Source organism: Microplitis demolitor, chromosome 6, assembly GCF_026212275.2.
Source record: "Microplitis demolitor isolate Queensland-Clemson2020A chromosome 6, iyMicDemo2.1a, whole genome shotgun sequence".
NCBI classification, from domain to species: Eukaryota; Metazoa; Arthropoda; class Insecta; order Hymenoptera; family Braconidae; genus Microplitis; species Microplitis demolitor.
Window position 1 is genome coordinate 132,537 of NC_068550.1, and position 14,894 is coordinate 147,430.

General features: G+C 22.9%; 1 protein-coding gene across 1 annotated transcript; it reads left to right on the plus strand.

Moving 5' to 3' along the window:
• The first annotated feature begins 5,390 nt into the window (after positions 1-5,390).
• LOC128667966 (myb-like protein D) lies at positions 5,391-7,245 on the plus strand. Its single transcript, XM_053739914.1, has 2 exons — positions 5,391-5,628; positions 5,704-7,245. Exons 1-2 carry the CDS (start codon positions 5,484-5,486, stop codon positions 7,137-7,139), a joined length of 1,581 nt encoding a protein of 526 aa, XP_053595889.1. The 5' UTR covers positions 5,391-5,483; the 3' UTR covers positions 7,140-7,245.
• Positions 7,246-14,894: the final 7,649 nt, after the last annotated feature.

Genomic DNA, 14,894 nt, shown 5'->3' on the forward strand with positions numbered 1-14,894 from the left:
TGTTTCGCGCTCGCGCTCGCGCATCTGCCGCATCTCAACATCTCAACAAAGACCTAAAACAAAAAAAAAAAAAACAAAAAAAAAAAAAAAAATAATAATAATAATCTTTATTATCTCTTGAATTAAACTCTTACCATCAATAGAGAGTATAGAGGGTGATAAATAAAGTTTGAAATTTATTAAACAGATGGCACTGTGCAAATGATTTTGAAAATAAGACGTTATTAACGCCCGGGATCTGGATCATAAAGATCAATAAAGAGTATGAGGACAATAAAAAAATTCTACGTTGTTCTACGTCCTGCGAAATGTGTAATCACGATAATTTTACGTGTAAGTATTATATCGACTCTATCTATTATTTTATTAGAGCAGGTCTTTCAATTTATAATTAACTCATATTGTTTTATTACTAATATTACCAAGACGACTTAAATCAAGTTGCAATATAATTTAAGTGAAAAAGTAATTATTCATTTCTCCTTATCCTTTATAAATTTATTGTTTTATTATCTAAAGAATAAAGAAATAAATTATATTAAATTGAAGGAAAAAGTCTTGAGTAAATCGTATTATATTTTACTCAACTATGTCTAAAATTTTATACTCAAATTAAATTTTTAAAATATATTATTATTATTAAATCTAGGGCATATATTCTAATAAAATAAAATGAATAATAAATCTAATTATTAATTGATATATTATAAATATTAATTTTTTTATAATATAATAACACACCCACATAAATATTAATAATTCTGAATGTATTATAAATTATCGATTTGTTAATATTTATTCTTTCTCAATTACTCTAGTAATGTTCATATATATAAATATCATACAAGACACATTTGCTGTATGCGTGATATTGTTGCAATCACCCCATTTGAATTGTTAATAATTATAATTACTAATCAACTAGATAATATAATTAATACACATATATTGTCTATAAATAATAATAGTATTAATAATAATAATAATAATCAAATAGAAAAAAAAATCTGACGTCAACTGAACCGGAAATATAATAATAATAATAATAATAATAATAATAATAATAATAATAATGATGATGATAACAATAATAATTATAATTATTATTATTTTTTTTTACTATTTTGAGTATATCTCGATATTCAAATTAAAATTAATTAATAATACAAATTATATAATACAAAAGGGGTGTGTCTTGATTTTTTTTTTGTCTGACCGTGAGAAAATGCATCACCCATTCTTATACATATATTAGTATTAATTAGTCATTAACAAATAGTATAATTATAATCTGTTTGATTTGCATAGATAAGCAATGATGATATTCTTTTATAATTGCAAGGCACGGAGTTAAATCTGCAATGAAATATTCAAAATTTACAGTTCAGTGTTTTGTATTTGTATATACTTGACATTACATGTTACTTTAAAGGCATCATCTATTCTATATAATACATAATTATTAAATTTGTGATATGATAAATTATTATAATAGCAGTATTATAATTATATTTTAATTAATATTTCAATTATAATTGTAAGCCTATTAACAATCTTTTGTATTTTTATTTATTTATTATTTTTTAATAATAATTTAAGTCTGAATTTTTTTTTTTATTTATGTTTAATGGATGGAAAAAAGTCTTAAGCGTGAAAAGAAATTTTACTTACATTAGTTTTTTTTCACTTTGTGTGGGTGAGTAATTTTTTTTTTGACATATAGATGTATATCCTTGGAAAAAAGGTAAGAATAAAATGGGGAGTTACTGAGAAAATACCGAGTTAAGTAGCGTAGGAAAGCTCTTTTACTTGTGATAGGATTGAATACCAAATCTAAAGTGAATTTTTTTTGTTTCTTTCACTTTATTTTATTCACTATAATAATTTAATTACTACAATTTTAATTTGTTAAAAAATTTTAATTTTAATTAATCTTACTTTTTAAGTTATTCAATAATTTATTTAAAAAATTTGTATTTATTTTAAAACCTATAAAAATTAATTTAAAAAATTGATTAATATTGATAGTAAATAATAATATGTAATAAATTATTATAATCATGATGTGGTTACGACGATGCAGTAAATAGAAAAAAAAACATGGCTCTTGATGGCATTATGATTGATTTTCTTAAAACCACATTCTTGTTTCTATATGAGGGTCATACTAGGATAAATCTTATTCATAAAGCCCTCAACTATATATGACCCATCAAACTTATTACAAAAGAAACATAATAACAATAATAATAATCACAATAAATATATTTATGAATTCAAACAATTCTAATGGATTAATTAAATAACCAATAAGTTTATATTTTAAAGCATCCATATTCATTTTTATATTAATTTTATACTAAACGTAATTATGTAATAAAAAAAAAAAGTAACCCAATTATCATAAATGTATGTAATGAGTAATGATCAAGGATTGATGATAATTGGACGTAAATTATCATTCCAATGTTGTATTACAAGCGGTCATTGATTTGTAAATCATTGTGTTACGTGGAAATAAGAGTTTGCTTCTCCTAGGCTTTTCAGAAAATTGTTTAAAAAAAATATGCATATATATGTTTATTCTTAGTAACAATAAATAAAAATTGTCTTTGATTTACTTGATTAATATTATTGCAATAAATAATAAATAAATTTAAAATGCAAGTGCAATGATATATAAATGGGCGTATTGTGTAGATTAAAATCTAGCCTCGAGGAAAATTCATCTTGTCATCATCAAAGTCGTAGTTTTTTTTTTTTTTTTTTTTTTTTTTTTTTTTCAGCAATCGCAGGTTTATAATAATTAATCCATAAGTTTTTTTAATATACTGTTTATTCATTTAATTATTATTATTCTGTGATTTCAACACATGATGTCATTAAATTTTTCTCTATTCGTAACAAAAAAAATTAAATTGAAAATTTTTAATAAAATTTTGTAATCAAAAGTAAGTAACAACGCGGTATGGCATTAACTAATTAATCAATTAAAAAAAAAAAAAAAAAAAGTTGTTAACAATTAAATTATGTGTCGTACGAAGTCAATGTTTTTTTTATATTTATTATTGTTTATTCTACGAGAGACTCCATGGCGTCAAGTCTATTGAGCACGTAGACCGTACAGACTATTATATACTGTCATTACATGTATATATATATATATATATATATATACTTTTCAATGTTATTTTGTGTTGGTATGAAAAGTTTATATGATTATTTGCAAACAAAACGTTTGATTGATAAATTTTATATGCTTTATAATAATTAAAGTTAAAAGGTATTTAAATAGCTTCTGAATAAAATTAAAATTAAATATTTGTATTGACGATAATTATATTTGTCGTAACGTATTAGTTGTTGGATACTAGGTGAATGGTAATTTATGCTCTTACGATGACTCGTAATAATAATAATAGTAATTATTATTATTATTTTATTTAAATTTATAAATTTTCATTTTTTTAAATAATTAAAAAGCGAATTTGTTATTTTTGGTAAAATTATAATAGATAATCAATCGATTAATTGATTTGGTACCGGACATACATTCCCTGATCATTGCATGGATGTGGGCGTGGTGTAGAGTACCCAGAATCAAGGCCGCGTTGTTCTAGAAAGCCTGATAAGTTTTTTTTTTTAACTTTATTTATTAAATTTTTATTTTGCGGCAGTTAGTGCCGGATCAAGTAGTAATAATTCGTGTAAGCATATCACACAATTACAATAGCGATTAAAAAAAATTACTTACGGGTAAATTATGCATCAGATCAGTCGGGCCTCCAGCTACTGTTTGATTAATTAATTAATTAATTAACTAATTAATAATATCAAGGTTTTCGTTATTACTCTGTAAACTCTTATTTGAATTTATTTATTTATCAATTATTGGTAAAGTGGAATTAATTTAAAAATAATATAAAAAAAATTGTCCTTGAAATATTTTTGAATAATAATATGTTGTATTTCAGACAGTAAAACGCTTTTCTGATTTACCCCTGACCGAGAACCGAGTCTTTTTAATCGCCAAGGAAGAAGTTAAATTAAATTAAATGTGATTTTTTTATATATATATATATATATATATATATATATATATATATATGCCGATCTAGTTACGTAATCGTTGTGCACCTTGTGCCAGTTCGTAGACCGGATCGCCACAACTTCTGATAATTATAAACTCATACCTCAATCTGTCAAATTATTTAAGAATTTTTATTCTATAAATATTTAATATTTATTTAACATTGTAAAAAAATTAAAAATAATAACATTAAAAATACTCTAATTATGTGTATATTAATGTATTATTAAAGGATACAAATAGGACGAGGTTAAATTTATCTGGCAACGTCAATTTAAAATGATTATCTTCAAATGTTAATTATCGTTAATTCGTTTAAACTATATTGGACAAAACCTTAACAATTATTCCATAATGTTTTAAGTTAAATCTAGGATACGATATTTTTTATTTGTATATTTATTTATCTCGAGTAAACAATAAATAAAAAGTATGCGTCATAGAAATTTTGAAATTAATATATATTATAAGCCTAAAGTAATTGCAAATCATTAACGATTGTAACCTCGGTTCAATTGAGACATTATTACACATTATTACAATCTGATTCAATAAATATAATAATAAAAGGTATATTTGCCTTAAGGCATGTACTTGGAAGTATCATTAAAGACAAGATACAAGACCAAGGTTCTTCCGGTTTAACCAATACTATTGATAATAATAATAATAAATTTATAAATTAACGTATCATTAAGAATAAAAAAAAATCTATGGACCGTGAATAATAAATTAATTTTTCATTTTCATTATTATTATTATTATTATTATTATTTTTTTTATTACTATATTAGAACAATAGACATTGTTTTAACGTAAAAAAAAAAAAGTTATTATTTTTTATTATTTATTATCAATATTGAAAGATGGTTATTATAGTATGTAATATAACAACAACAACAATAATAATGATTATTATTATTTGTTTGTTTGTTGGAAAAACCATCGTATTATTAAATTTTATGGTACAAATATCCTTATTTAATAAACTACGGGTAATTGATTTTATTCTTACGTTTAATTATTATCACCTTGCTTAACACTTCCTAGAGCCTCGAAAACATTTGCTATCATTAAAATATTTATTTAATTAACTAATTTATTCTTAGAATAATTAATTGAAACTTAATATTTTTATAATAAATTAAAATAATAAAGTTTAAGGTAAAATGACATTTTATAATTTATAAGAGGATTAAATAATAATAAAATAGATATTATATCTATACTATAGAGTTTTTGATATTTGTTTGTATATTATAAACCTTATATATCATATATCAGTAGTCTTGTTAAATTTTTCAACATGTCTACTGTATGTATACTGTTTGAATAGTATGTATATATTATTATAATAAATTTATGTTAAATATAAATATAATAAATAGTAATAATGGCGTTGGGAATATTTAGTAGTGCTTTAAAAACAATAAAAGATACAAATATAACAATAATTGTTACTGTAGCAATTGCAATTGGTGTTGTGTATAGATGTGTATTGCCTTGGCTTGATGACGATTCTGATGATAAATCCAATGGTAATTATTTTTATTTATATATTTTTAAAATAAAATTTTAATTAAATATTAATATTTCTATTATAATAATTGCAGATGATGATTATAAAGATTTTGTTATTGATTGTGATAAATTAAGTGACCTTTGTTTGGGATCTAGTCCATCAATTGTAAAAAATAATTATAATAAGAATCGAAAAAAAATAATTAAATTAATTCCTGAATTAACGAATCATGGTACATCATCAACTCAAATGCTTTCCTTTAATTTTGATTCTTCAGCTACAACAAATACTGTTCCAATTTTCAAATTAAAAGATAAAAAAGATAAAAAAATGATTAACTCTGCAACTTTTAAAAAATCAAATTTAAATTCATCATCAATTACGAGAGAATTATATACAATAACAACAGCAACACAAACAGATCCAATATTAAATAATTCAATTGATTATAATGAATTAAAAATAAATTATTTTTTTTCAACGAATGATGAAAAAGATGACCGACCAGAAATAAGTGTTACAACGAGAAAAAAAATTGTTAAACCTCCCCGTGCACATCCACCTATTTCTCGTCCAAATAAATCATTAAATGCTAATGATATTAATATATCAAAAAATAAAATTGAAAATTCATTGAGTAAAAAAAACAATTCACTTTATCCAGAAATTCATGTAATTAATTATAATGATTCAAAATCATCTCCATCATTTCCATCTATTTCTTCAATTGATGAAAATAGTAATTATTACCAACAACAATATTTAATCTCATCATCAAAAAAGAAAATAAATTATTCAGAAAAAATATTAAAATCATCAAATAAAACTTTTAATAAAAATTTAATTATTAAAAAATCAACAACATTATCAAAAAGTTTTATTAAAAAATTTCGTCGTATATTAAATTTAAATAATAACAATAGTAAAAGTAAAAGTAAGAGCAGTAAGAGTAAGAGTACAGATATGATAGATACGATAAATACGTCGAAATCTTCATTCTCAATTACATCAGCTTTGGCAAGTCTACCGGTAGGTCACTCAACTTTTATGGACATAAATATGTCTCAAGTTTTAGCTGCTGGAGGTCAAGATAAAGAAGAAACAAAAAACCCACAGAGATATAATATTATTAATAAAAAAATTTTCAAGGTTTATACGAAGAATAATCATCACTTGATTAATTATCCACATTCTGAGCAATCAGTTATTGATAAAAAAAATGTCATTATTGAAATAAACTCGCAGAATAGTCCAGAGTGTCGAATTATCGATATCAATAATGATGATGAGAATATTTTAAATTTATCTCAAGATGATAATAACAACAACAACAACAACAACGAGTCTAGTTGTATTTCGGGATTTACTAAAGATTTCCATCAGATTTTTAAAGATGTAAAATCGTATTTTAGAATATCAAATAGTTATAATAATTTAAATAAAAAAAGTAATTGGACAATTAACATGTCAACACTGAAAAAAAGTACGAGTTTGACATTGCTTAAAAAAAAGTTATACAAATATTAAAAAATGTCATAGTGTCTCTAAAATTTAAAACAAAAAGATATTTTCAAATTTATTTATTTATGTTATAAATGTATAAAACTGTTGTTATATTTATATTTATATTTATATTGCCATTTAATTAATAAATTGTGTATTATAATTTTACTTTTTAATAAACTTAAGTAAATGTCACTACTTAAGTTAATTATAAAATGTAAATATATAATGATAAGTATTTATAAAATATAAAATAATATTAATTTCTAAAAGCGGAACTTTAAAAAAAATTTTTTTGATACTGTTGCATATAAAAAGCAAAACTAATGATATTGTTGTAAGTAACCTCGAGACATAAAAATCGATAAAATAAAATACTACATAATAATAAACAATTAATCATTTAAATGAATGAGCTTAATTAACCTTTATTTAAATATTTTTCAAGGTTTTACCCATTTAAATATTATCTTAAAAAGTAGTAAAATTATCAAGGTTGATCAGTATTATATACATATTATTTACATATAAGGCTGCTACTGAAATTTTTATCAACAGTAAGTAGGTATAATATAAGAAAAATTTTAAATAATTATTATATTATTTAAGGCAGATTTTATTAAATAACTATAATAACTAATTATTATGTTTTTTTATAGATAAAATAAGATGCCATCGTCATATTATAAGAAGAACGGGGGTTTTCCATGTTACGATATTTATATTAGTTTGTGGAACTCGTTTGGAGTTCCCTGCGTTTTAAATTTATTTAATAGGTATCTAAAAAATCAACATGTTGACAAAAAGTTCATTAAACTTTTTATAATAATTATTATTTACAGTTTATTTAATATTTAAATTCTAATGATAATGATGAATAAATTTATCAGGTTAATATTTTATTATTATTTTTATAATTTTAAATGTCATAGATGTTGCATTACAGTCACATTAGACATTACTCTTGTAAAAATAAACAATTTAATTCAATGACGCATTTAATATAGGTATACATATTATATATGTGTATAACGCATTGAGTAGAGGCAGGTCGTTGTCATCTGACCGGTTATTTTATTCCCAAGAAACTTCATCTTGTTTGTATATGTACATATATCATATACGCGGATAAAAATGTAATGACGATAATTTATATTTTTTTATGACGTATTTGCAATTGTACTTGTCATCATCTAAACAAGGTCAAATTTAACTACATGGGACATTATATACATGTCTGTTGTTAAATTTATCATTTTTTTATTTTATAAACATCTCCGCATTTTTCTTAGTCCCTATATATATTTTATTTTTTGTCAACCAATAATTGTCGTCTCAATACTTAATAATTAAAATGATAATACTAGCAATTTATAAATAGTTTATCAATTTGATTTTTTCTATTGGTAATTTAAAAATTAAACAATAGTTTTTTTTTTTTTTTCTTTTTAAATAAATGTAAACCTAAAAACGTTATTCAATATTTATTACTGAAAGCAAGTTAACACGCCTCTTTTTACGCGATAATTCTGGTTCTGCATTTATTAGTATTAAAATTGACTGTATGATATAATTAGTTAGATGATTAAAATAATAAATAAGTTATTATAAAATTAAACCAATTGTTTATTCATAATTTTATAGTGGCAATAATGTCGTTAAATTATTCTTTATCATAATGATAATTATTTTTTGTCATTGATAAAATGATAACATTGATAGCTTAATATTGCAAAATAACTATCAGTATGCGACGTTTACAATTAAATATTTAAATACATGTGATAGATGTAATTTTTCTTTGAATATTTTAACTAGGAATTGCATAATAAATTTTTTCAATACTACAGAAATTAAATTTTATGGTCTCTAAGTCGATATAAACTGATATTATTATTATTTTTTTTTATTTGTGACAGTAAATATACATTATTGTAAGCAATAATAGCAACAACAACAACAACAACAACAAAAATCACCATTATTTATTTATAATTGCATCGAATTTGTAATGACTTTATTTAAAAATATATAATTCATTTTATTTTAAAGATGATAATAATAATAGTTAATTAGATTTTACGTGAATTTATCAAAGTGTAATACCGTATTAAAATTCTATACAAGGATATTAACTCTATTTGTTTTGTTAAAAAAGTTATAAATTTATTAATGAAACATTTATTTATCATTAAAATTATTGATGTCAATTATATATATTTATATTTTTTTAAATATTCTCGATTTTTCCATAACTAACGTAACGTTAATTACATAAATTTAAAAAAAAAAAAAAGTTTACACAATGTCAAGTAATCCATGACGAATCTATTTTTAATAATTATTTCCAGACTTGCATAATTAGTATTGGATTTATTACTCTATCGATATACAATCACGCAAAAATTAAAATTTTTAATTTTTAATATATCCATAATTTATAAAATTATAATTACCTTTTTTTTTTTTTTCCAATAGAAATTAAATACATGTTTTGATTTAAAGGTTTAAATAGTATCTGAATTTCTTTAAATAAAAATATTTTATTCTTATAATCATTTTTTACGCTGCAAAATAATATAATATCGTGGTAATATATATTAGAGAATAATTTTGCAAAAACCTGTCGCATGATAACTGAGTAAAATGACTAATTAATTTTATCGTGGTTTTAATGACTAATCGGTTAAAAATTTAACTAAAATCGATGTTGATCTCTATACAACAATTAGACATTTTATAATAACAATGTTAATGTCTATCGAGTGAGATTTAAATAATCAATTAGTGACTTGTCCAAATAATATCATTAGCATGTATTGATATATTTAGGATTGTTATTATTATAATAATAAAGGGTTAATAAAATGTTTAATAATTTTAAAAATCAATATTATGGATCGTTAGCACTTTCACTATTAGATCGTTTTATTGCGCATTGCTAATCCCTTCACCCTCAAGGTGACAATAAAATGGGTTACCATTGACGTAGTTTATATGTATATTTCTCTTTCTCTCTCTTTTTTTTTTTTTTTTTTAGCTTAAACTCTGCATAAAGTTGTGTTTTAACTACCTAATGTATATTAACTTATAACATATAATATTGATAGCTAGATTTAGTGTTTTATTAGTTAACTATAATTGTTGGTAAATGTTAACAACAAACACTTATTTCTTTCTGATAAAATATCTATAGTTTTTTTTTTTTTTTCCAAACTTCTTAGTCTAAAAAAATTTCTCAATCTATTATGAGTATTTAATCTAGAGACTATTTAATGCAGTATTGTCGCTAATAATAAAATTACCGCGAAAGTCATAAAAAAAAAAAAAAAAAAAAAAAAAAAAGTAGCATAGGAATAAGACAAGTATAATACTCATCACTCTAGGGATTTCCCGGGATACTTTAAGATACGTGGAGAATAGGATAAAGAAACAAAGAAAAAATCTCTTTATAATCTTTTGGAATTGAGGATAAAATTTTTTTCTATTTTTCGTTAAAAAAGTTTTGTGCAGGGGAGATTAATAAAGGAGTACATTATGGTTGAAAGACTTAGAAATCAATTAAATGATCAAATGTTAATTTAAATTTCTGTTGAAATGATGTTATATAATTGACCTACATAATATTTATTTTTTTTTATAAAATTTTTAATATCATAGATAATAATTTTGCAACAATTATACTAATAGTTATATAATTTAGAAGGGTGAATGGCACTAATTTGATTCACATAAAAAATTTGCATTTGTATACTTTTTTATATTTCAATTATAATTAATTGATATTTTATAAATTCGTTTAAAGTCCTAATTTATCAATTGTTTCGTAGTGATCCACAATTTATATTTATAAAAAAATAGAATAAAAATTCTAATATCAACAATTTTTTAATTAAATTTTTTTTTAAATTTTATATTTTATGAGAATGATAATTAAATTTGCAATAATATTAATTTTAAAATATCTGGAAGAATAGTTAGTAAATAAATTATCATTAATAATTGTAGATTATGTATTGTTTTTTTTATTAAAAATGATAAATCGATGTAATAATTATATTGAAAACAAGTATGAATATTAATTGATTAAAAATTGATTCTACAATGTATCTAGATTATTAAAAATAATAATGACCAGGTGCACACCTTCTAACTTGACATAAGACAAGGCCACCAACCACACTTTGTACACATGTCTTATTATGTTACATCCATTTATAATTACAAATTAACAGTATTTATTAAATTTGTATTATAATACTGTGACACTAAAAAAAGAAAGCATAAAGAAATTAATAAATCAACAAGTCACTGCCCTTTCAATATTATAGAAATTTTTATTATTTAATTGATGATATATAAGTAGTATATAAAATAAAATCCCGATTGATCATAATTCTTGATATGAGAGACCTTGACAAATGTCATCATCTTAGACAGGCTTTCCGGTAGATGATATCATTATCTCAGCACTTTCTTTTCTCTCTATAAAAAATTTAGTCTTATATATATTATCGTCAACTGTAGGATTATGTTTCTAGAAATAGTATTTCAGAATTTCAAAACAAGGATGAGTCTTGAGAGAGTTATTTACTGTAACTATTAACTCTCAACTTTATTTTATTGTACCCTTGTGAGGTAAACGATTTTACTTGTAGAAATTTATTATAATTTTTAAAGTTTTTTAAAATATTGCAACCAATTATACTGTTTGGAAGAACTAAATAACTAATTATTAATCATTGCACGTTTAAGATGTACATATACATGTTCAAGATGCTATTAATATCATAAATAATATTGTATACGCGTACGTTATAGATATTTTTTTTTTACTTTTTTTATATTTTTAAAGTTAAGAGCAAAGTGACTGATTTTTTATACATATATTAGACTGACACTGGCTGTCAAGGTACGTCATATAAAAGAAGGTTACAAATCACGGAAGTTAAAATATTACTTGTTACTTATTGTCGGAAGTACATAGTCAACCTTTCATTTTTTTTTTTTTTTTTTTTCATATTTTCAAATATTGACCTCGAAACCCGTAAAACTTTTATAATCGTTTAAACTCTTTATATTTATTTCTACTAACGATTGAATTGATGATTGACTAGCGATTTCGTTCTCAATATATATTTTTATTATCATAATTTTCAAACAATTGAAGATAATAGTAATAATAGTTGTATGTATTTAAATGGGCAGGCTAATTAGGTAAAGTGAGTAAAAAAAAAAATAAATAAAAAATAACACCTTATGAACAATCAGTCGTGCATATCGACACTGACCCATTGGTTGGTTAAAATTGCGTAAGATTATATTCATTTTGTCTTTAAAGTTTGTGGATTATTTACGTGCTCAATTCACTAAATTAATTTAAGTTCTTATGATAATGCTTGATATTGCTATCTTACTATCGCTGACTCATTAATTAATTCACTAGTAGAAATTTGTTTTTAATATATAATGATAATTGATAGCAAAGAGAAATAAATCGATACGGTATCCCCTTGAATAAATATTAAAATAAAAAATACTCTCAACAGGATTGACAGAGTGGTAGTCACATGCCATTGGCACGCTATTGTGATCACATCAATTCAGTATATAATATCTATATAACAGACTAAGAGAACATAGATCAGTGGCACGCTAAAGATAATTTTATTATCGGCATTACATATCGATACATTTTATTTTTATTTTAGACGTTAGATGGTTCAAAAAAAATACTCATCATTCACTAAAATTTTTCTATAACTTTATTTTAACTCATTTATAATAGTTTATAATAATCAAGCCTCTTGCGTGCATTTTTTAACCCTTGTGATATTTATCTGTAGATGTATTTAAAAAAGATTTTTATTAAAAAAAAAAAAATAAAAAAAAAAACCTTCAAGGTTTTTTATCGACTAATCGATTTGCATCGAGGAAATAATTATTATAAGTTAACGACGATTTTATTACATAACAACAACAACTACACCACAATCACACCACACCACAACACCGTCTATATTATAGAGAGTTAAGGACATTAGCATTTATTGTCATATTCAATTTCTGCTCTGCTGTGATACTTAATCGATTATAAATCTTTTTATCTTCTAAATCAAATTGATCATCCAGTCGTATTTACATAAACGAAATATTTCATTTCAAATTACATTATTTTCAGCTTTTTCAATTGAATTTTTTTTTTTTACATCTTTTAGAGATAATTGTAAAGGTTAAATTTTTGTTATACATTTTTATAGAGAAAATTTTTATGACTGATTTGTAACCTTGTATTAAAATTCTTCCGGTAGTTTGAGGTCATTGATAAGTAATTATATAGTAATCTAAGCTGTAAATATATATATATATACATTTTTTTTTTTTTTTTTTTTTTTTTTTTTTTTTTCAAATAATAAAAATAATAAGTTAATTAACAAAAAAAAAAAAAGTAATATTTAAAGTTCTGAAAAATAAATATATTTTCGAGAAAGAAATTTTGGTTGAGAGTTTGAAAAAAAAGTAGTCAACGCAAAATATATTTATATAAATAATTTTTTTGTTTTCAATAACTATAAAGTGTCAACTGGAATGTAGTGTGTCTTGTAAGACATAATACTATTGTAATTGGTGTGATTCAGTGCCAAGTGTTATCCTGTCTGTGGATACAGGCGTGGTAGCCTTGATACATGAAAGTGAGATATATATTTTTGTTGAGAGTACCATAAAGATTATATTATCGATTGTTATATTAAAACAATTATCATCTAAAACAAATCATTTAAATTTATTCTGTCATTATAATGTTTAATTTGGCAATAATAATAATAATAATAATAATAATAATAATAATAATAATAATAATAATAATAATAATAATAATAATAATAATTTGGAAAGTGTTATTTAAAAACTAAAAAAATATGAAGGTATTTATAGCTATAGTAAATTTGTCATGGAATTTTCTGATCAAGAAAATAAATGAGGAAAAAAAAAAGTTGATGATTTTTATTAGTAGGTGATTTCCAAATGTTGGTCATCGTTAAACGTGTTGATGAGGATAAATTTTTTTATTACTGGAATAATGGTATACCACAGCAGCTAGTTGACAATTGATAAATTAATATAGGCATCAGTTGAAAAAAAAAAAAAAAAAAAAATTATAAATGAAAATAAGTGTAATTGTTTTAGTAATATTTAAAATTGTCAGGCCATACATCTGAGTCATACTATCAGAGCTATTAGAGTGAGTAATACAACGAATGGTAGGTACAAGGTATAATATAGTGAGTTGAGAAGTCAAGTGAAACGAGAGTAGGAATCTCCATGAGGTAGTAGCTGTATTCGGGAAAGCCCGCGTGCGCACGTATTACAAATTAACCAATAGCAGCATTGCGCGGTTGGAACGCGCGTCGAGAGCTAAAAATAATTTAAATGAAAGAAAGAAAAAAGAAAAAAAAACATTTAAAGTTAACAGAAACCCGTGAGTGTATATAAAATTAAGAGAGATGGAAATAATAATAACAAATAAAAATATAGACTTGAGTTAAAGCAAAGACTATATGTGTGTGTGTGTGTGTGTGTGTGTGTGTGTGTGTGTGTGTGTGTGTGTGTGTGTGTGTGTGTGTGTGTGTGTGTGAACAGAATTACGAAAGTGAGGAGGACCATCGTCAAGCATGGACAGCGTGGATAACAGATTACCCGAAAGCCCTCTCTTTTCCCTTGTGTATGAGGGTGGGAGTCAGAGGAGAGGGACACCCCTGACCCCAACGTGAGCCAGTG

Excerpts from the sequence above, each read along its gene's own strand:
- LOC128667966 (XM_053739914.1), top strand. The coding sequence starts at position 5,484 with ATGGCGTTGGGAATATTTAGTAGTGCTTTAAAAACAATAAAAGATACA. Across the intron at positions 5,629-5,703 it reads TTCTGATGATAAATCCAATG|ATGATGATTATAAAGATTTT; the intron begins GTAATTATTTTT and ends TAATAATTGCAG.